The sequence below is a fragment of the Platichthys flesus genome, chromosome 16, assembly GCF_949316205.1.
Source record: "Platichthys flesus chromosome 16, fPlaFle2.1, whole genome shotgun sequence".
Taxonomy (NCBI): domain Eukaryota; kingdom Metazoa; phylum Chordata; class Actinopteri; order Pleuronectiformes; family Pleuronectidae; genus Platichthys; species Platichthys flesus.
Genome location: NC_084960.1, coordinates 21,402,759 through 21,409,899, shown reverse-complemented (window position 1 = coordinate 21,409,899; position 7,141 = coordinate 21,402,759). Strand labels below are relative to the sequence as shown.

The 7,141-nt window shown below is 41.6% G+C and overlaps 1 protein-coding gene across 1 annotated transcript; it reads right to left on the bottom strand.

The window, feature by feature from the left end:
- Positions 1–2,603: 2,603 nt before the first annotated feature.
- Positions 2,604–3,671, bottom strand: LOC133971013 (odorant receptor 131-2-like). The gene is made up of 2 exons (XM_062408182.1): positions 3,508–3,671; positions 2,604–3,371 (listed from the first exon to the last, which is right to left on the bottom strand). The coding sequence occupies exons 1-2, from the start codon at positions 3,655–3,657 to the stop codon at positions 2,604–2,606; spliced, it is 918 nt and encodes a 305-aa protein (XP_062264166.1). The 5' UTR covers positions 3,658–3,671.
- Between the last annotated feature and the right edge of the window lie 3,470 nt (positions 3,672–7,141).

Here is a 7,141-nt window from a genome sequence, read left to right as displayed (position 1 = left end):
TCTCTCCTCTCCTCTTCTCCCTCTACACCAACAACTGCACCTCCAGCCATCCCTCTGTAAAACTTCTGAAGTTTGCTGACGACACCACCCTTATTGGATTAATTTCCAATGGGGACGAGGCCGCCTACAGAGAGGAAGTAAACAGCCTGGCTTCCTGGTGCAGCCAGAACCACCTGGAGCTGAACGCTTTAAAAACTGTAGAGATGGTTGCAGATTTCAGGAGGAGCCCAGCTCAAACCGTCCCTCTCACCATGTGCAACTCCCCTGTTAAAACAGTTGTGTCTTTCAGATTCCTGGGGACGATCATTGCACAGGACCTGAGATGGGTGGAGAACATCACCTCCATCATCAAGAAGGCCCAGCAGAGGATGTTCTTCCTGCTGCAACTGAGGAAATTCAGCATGCCGCATGTGCGGCAGAATGTTACTTGTTCTATTTTATGACACATGACACACGGAAATTCTTTTTCCAGCTTCTCCTTCCTCTTCTCCATCCCTACCCCCCTTCCCCGGAATCCCTTTGCTTTATCACCCGCAGATCCAGGGCCTCTGTGGCCGCACCATGGATTGCGGTTTGTTGATCGCGCACAGGGGGTCGCGGTGGTGGATCCAGTGTGGCGGATTCTGTCTCGTGTAGGCTGATCGTGGTGGTGGTGGCGGACCCTGTGTGGCGGATTCTGTGTCAAGTGGGCTGATCGTGGTGGTGGAGGCGGACCCTGTGTCGTGTTGGCATCGGGTACGGGCATTGGACCAGGACCGCGGCGGCGGCTTGTGGTGGGTGGCGGTGGACGATGACTGAGGACTGGAGTGGCGTTCTGGTCTGAATGGTGGATCGTGGTCCTGCTGGTTGCTGACCATGGACTGTGATTGCAGCGGGACTGCTTGGCATGTCATGTTGGGGTTGTCCTTCGGGATGCTTACCCTCATCAAATGCTGCTAGAGACTTTAATCTTTAATCTTGAAGACTTTAATCTTGATGATGTTTTCCTGCACTTGACATCTATTGCACTTCTGTCCGTCCTGGGAGAGGGATCCCTCACATGTGGCTCTCTCTGAGGTTTCTACGTATGTTTACCCTGTTAAAGTTTTTTTTTGTAGTTTTTCCTTACTCTTGCTGAGGGTTAAGGACAGAGGATGTCACACCCTGTTAAAGCCCTATGAGATGAATTGTAATTTGTGAATATGGGCTATACAAATAAAATTTGATTGATTGATTTGATTGAACCTGGAGACAAACAGCGCCACACAGGCTCAAACTTTATATATGGTGTCTGTCGGCGTGTTTGCGTATCCCAAATATGACAAGACTCGGTCTGATCTAATTCAAATATTTATTTAGAAGCAATGCAAGCATAACAGGCATAGATATGGGCATTCATGCACAGCCTTGGTTAAATCAGTTAGCACGGGGACCACAATAATCGTGCCGAACAGAAGGCGTTTGTAATAATTATAACAGTAGGTATAATGTGATAGGTTAAAATAATGAAGGGTTATCACAGCAAATCAACTTGGCACTGGAATCCAGGAAGTGACAAGGAGCCACTCCCAGTCACGCTCCTACTCTGATAGTTGCTGGGCAACTCTCCCTACCCTCCCTAGTTCAATGTTGTGTTTCATAAACTAGCCTTGACTCGGCTAACATATTCTGGGTCAGCGCTGTTTGTTCATTGGGATGAGGAATATTGTGTTTCTGCTCTTATCGGCTGTATCTTCTGTTTGTATAAACATTCGGATCCTCGAAACCAAAACCTTTTGCCCTCTGTCTGTTCCACAGAACTTATCAGACCTTTTATCAAGACATGGGTGAGACTGACCAGTGTTGTGACCCACACACATTTCCAGCTAATTTCAAGATTAAACACTAGGAAGAAAAAGGTTATTATTAATAATTTTTATGAAGGCCTTCTATCTGGCCCAAGCCGCTCCTTCCCCAACCATTCTTTAATTTGTTTAGAATTCTGTTTCCATAAAAATTTCCATAAAAATCATCACTCACACCCACCCAGTGTCATTCCTGTCCAGGAAAACAGATTTACTGAGCCTCATTGTTTTGGACTATAATAAAATGTTGAAATAAAGTGCATGATTTATAATTTATTTCATAGCATTGACCTTTGCTCATGGTATACCAGGTTTTATATTTATTTTAAGCCTGGTGTACTCACGCCTGAAAGTTGAGTTGGTATCTTATACTAAAAGGTGTTATCTGCACCGAGGGAAACAATCCGGATTTGCATTTATAAAGCTCAGATCATTGTCATTTGCATGTGAAAGCCTCCCCTAGGCTTAGGAGCAGGGGGGTCACCTCCTTACATTCCAAGGCTTGTAAAACTGCCAGATATTGGTAAACCCGCCTCAATTCCTGACAGTTTTCTGTGCTGCCTGCAGATTCCTGTGAACATCCGTTTCTCCCAAAATTCTCCCAAAATTTCCTGCGACACGAACTGACACAAACTCTTATTTTCATGTAGTGTAATGTGATAAAATACTTTTTATTAATTAGGTTTTTACTACATATATCATGCATATGGATGGATGTGAAGGCGAAGAGCTGTGAGCCTGTAATTCTTGGTAGTGAAATCATCCACGACCTCCTGATTCTTACTTTGGCTTCACTCTGCAAATGACATACCTCTTCAGATACCCCCTGAAAGTTTTGTCTCGTACGCCGTAGATGATTGGACTGATGGACCGGGGCAGAATCTGGACTATGATATAAGTAGCAAAGAGGCAGTCAGTGTAATTCTCAGGAAACCATTGCAGGAGAGCCTGTTTTAACAGTGCCTCTACGTACGTGGCCATACACAACAGGACCTGAAACCCGTGGAGGAGAATTGTGTTTCTGGCTTTCTTAGCGTCTTTGCTAGCTGTTTTAGCAGTGAACATTATTCTGAAGTAGGTGTAAAAGATGATGAGCCAAACTATGAATAGATAAATAATATAGGTGGTGTCCCTTTTCTTGAGGATGTGGGGATTTCGAAATGCGGTTTCCCTGAGGCAGAACACTCTGGAGTGGAAGAAGTCCAGTGGCTCTGTGGCCAAGGTGATGAAAAGATCAGGAAGAACTGACAACATGCTGGTCGCCCAGATTAAACCAATTAGCATCAAAGTCCTCCTGACGGTGCAGATCTGCATATGGCGAAGAGGGAGGCTGATGGCGACGTAGCACTCGACCGCCATGCAGGCCAGGTTCAGAGGGGTGTTTTCAGTGGTAAACAGAGCAATCAGGATGAAGGTGCAGCAGATGGAGACGTTGAATTTGTAGATGGTGTAGCTGATAACGAACAGGGTTACGGTCAGCGTCATTTGGATCATGTCATTGACGACCAGGTGAATGAAAAGGATGTAGCGAGGATTTGTGTAGAAGATCTGGAAGGAATAAAATAAACACGTGTTTATTAAGTAAATTATTTAAAATTAAAAAATCTTACTGTGCGTGTAGCCAGAACTGCAGATGATGCATTGAATGATTTTTCTATTCATACTCGTGAAAGGATTATCACACCTGATGTTTGCAGAAGGTGTGAATGAGACCTGCATTGATGTAGTTGATGGAGATGCCGAGAACCACAACAATCACATTCTTGGCCACAGCTTTGGTGAAGGAGTCTCTGTACTCGATTACCACGGTCACGTTGGTGGATGACGAGTTCATCTCTTGACCTCTGAAGATCTGATGACAGAGAAAACATTACAGTTTTATAATATAGTGTTATATATAGTGTGTTCAGCAGAGTCCCTGCTGAACTGACCATGTGGTTGGATCACACAATGGGTCATAAAAGTGAGGCCTTTGAGCCAAGATGAAGCCAGCCAAAGTCCCTCTCAGATCAAGCATGGAGATTGTATCTTCTGGTGGTAACTTAATCCCTGGGGTTTCCCCAGAAACCCCTGCTCTGCTCCTGGGCGCTCCCACTCTCCTTTGACCTCTGACACTCAATTGGCTAAAAGCCAGCATCATCCTATGACCAGCACCTCAAGGAGGCAGGACCTCTCAGGTAGAATAAAACCACTGAGACATCAATAATCTCTGCTCATTCTCCCTGCTCAGGACTTCGACCAGGGCCCCTCTGGGCCCTCCCAGATGTTCCAGCTCTCATGGGGGCAACATCCACAAAAGTTTGTTTTAGCTTCTATTTTCTTTTTTAGCTTAAGTCAACACTTATTTTGAAAGACTATTTTTGCTTTTAACTTGAAAATGCCGCGCAACAGGAAGCTCATTCGCCGGCCGAGACAGAGACTTTTCTTTTCCACGATCTCCAAAACAACTGTGCCACCGCTGTTCATCACTGCAGAAGAACGACGTCATCCCGTTGAGGAGCAAGACGAATCCGTTCCTATTCGGCCCAGCCGACGCCGCTGCGACAGAGGAGCCAGCGCCATCGAGCTTGAGTGGCCACGATTATTCACTGGACTTCCGGAATTATCCGCGCGACACCCGCATGCAACACTGTGAGGTCACAGTAAGAGGCTTATTAATTGTCTGGGCAGAGAACTAGTTTAAATACTTAGCGTGTCATTTGTTTGATTGTATGTTTGTTTGTAGATCGCTGATCTGTTTTTAGCCGTGCTACACAGCGGGCCGAGACGTCACATCCGGTTCCTTTGTCTACTGTGTTTTTGAGAAGCGCGCGGTAACAAACCGGCACTTCCTTTTAACGTGTTACCGTCAGAGATATTGTGCGGAGATTTACATCTGTTAAAAGATAAATCTCACGTAACTGGACTGCCTGCTTCGCTAGTAGTTGCCTCTGACGATGTTTCTGATGTTTCCTGATCTCTCTCTATCTCTCCCTCTCTCTCTCTCCCTCTTTTCTCCTAAACCTGTTTTTACACACGTCCCGACCTACATTTATACATTTCATGTTACATGGAGAAATTTAGACTTAAAGAGCCTTTATACATCTCGACGCCATTTGGCGCCAAAACCACGAGATAAGAAATCTCTTTGTCTTAAAGATCCCCTTTGTTAAGGTCAGTGACCGGCATCCATTTTGCTTTTCGCAACGTGGCTTCACTAGGTAACCTCCATCTTAAAAGTACGTGAATGTAACATCACCTTGAATTCGGCCAGAGGACGTCACCACGTGACCTCGTCATTACGCCATAGCCACTCCCCTTTCTCTTTCTTACACAGACACACACACACACAGACAGGCAGACACACACACATAGATACCCCGTATTACATGTCTGACAATTGTGATGTCACACATGTAATACGGTTCTGCTGCTGTTTCCATCTTTGAAATATTGGAGTTTGTTAAATGAAGAATCATTGAAATAACATTAACTTTATTTCCCTTTTTAATAAATACTTTTGTAATTAAAGTATTTGTATTTCTGTGATTATTTGTGCATATGTTTGTGAATACAGCTGGATTACTATAGCCTGTGCTCGAACTTAGAACCCTTCATTGTTTATTATATAATCATTAATATTAAATATTAAGATTATTAATATAACTTATATCATTGAGACTGATATTTAAAGATTGAATTGTTGGTCCCTGTAACCAGGGTGATGCCCTGCGACAATAAGCAATGATTACAGATTGTATTATTCTTAATTGATAATTTTATTGTTTTCATTAATTATTTTAACTATTATTAATGGATAACCGTATCATTTCTAATTAATTGTGTTACTATTCTTAATTAATAGCTTTATAATTTTTTAATTATTTTTGATAAATATATGTTATTTTAATAATCATAATTCATGATTATTAATAATTAGCCAACGTCAAATCTACTCCTACTATTGCACAACAATAGTGTTATTGACAAGGAAAGGTCACAGAATATATTTCTGTCAGTATCATAGTAAAAACATCATGTTTGTTTAACTAAACATTCTAAAAACATTCCTAATTAAATGATTTAATACAATATAAGCTTCCAAACTTAAATCATTATTATATCCTGTTAGAGAATCACATTATGAACAGTGAGTCAGATCCGTTACATGATATTTCAATGGTATCATAATGAAGACTATTTAATTTTTTTCGCAAAGTAATTATCTATCCAAATTCAACACAAGGCTCAATATTAAGGAAATAGATTCATTTTTAACAAATAGGTTTCACAATGAAACTTACCTGTTATGTATATATCTTTAAAGTTTGTTCAAAATTCTTATTTCTTATAAAATCTTATTTGCTTTTTTTGAGTCAAAGGTCTTGACAATTGATATTTTGTTAATCTCTTTTTACCACTCAATTAATACAAAATTACAGTGAGCAGCTCTTAAATATCTACATTTTCCCTGGTTGTAAGAATAATATACTCTATAAATAAGACTGTGAATAAATGAAAAAAAATCTCAATAAAAACATATATGAAGATATCGATTGTGTCAAACAAATATCTAAATGTCTAAATGTTGCATCTGCGTCATTTTTGCTTTTCCAAATAGTTTACATCAGAGGTTTGAGGAGTCTGAGGAGACTTGGTTGTGATCAGGAACTCGAAAAATACAATATCATTCAAAAGAAGAGGAAAGATTCAACGTTAAGCTAATGGAAATTCACCAGTAAAACCACAAACTAGCCTGTGTAAGCACGTCTTCAGAAACAGGACAGCGTACAGTACAGTTCACAGCTATCAGAGGAACATGAAAAAGGAATAACAAGTCATTATTGTTCATAAATGAAATACATCAGTTTCCAACAGTGGAAACAGATCTCACCTCAGTCGCTGCATAGCATCACCAACACCGGTGCTCCAGAAACACGCCGAGGTTATATGTTGTGTGGTCAGCAATCTTCCAAGGAATTGTGTGTGTGTGTGTGTGTGTGTGTGTGTGTGTGTGTGTGTGGGGCAGGGGAACAGCTGCGCACAAAGATGTTCAATATGTTTGTGTATGTGTGTATTAATGTGAAATCGTAATTCCCCAGTGAAGCAAACACAAAGCACTGGATGGGTCCTGGTAGTTTAGGATTAGAGTTGTTGTTTATTGTTAAGTACAAGGTGAGTGGCAGTAGGGGGGAGGGGGGGGGGGGTTGTTGCTGGAATGCTGAATGAGAATTGTTCATCTGTTCATCTAGCCTATTTCTATTAATTTATCCATCAATTGTAAAATATTTCCCCATATATTCACGTATATGCCAGTTAATCCCATGGAAAGTTTCCAA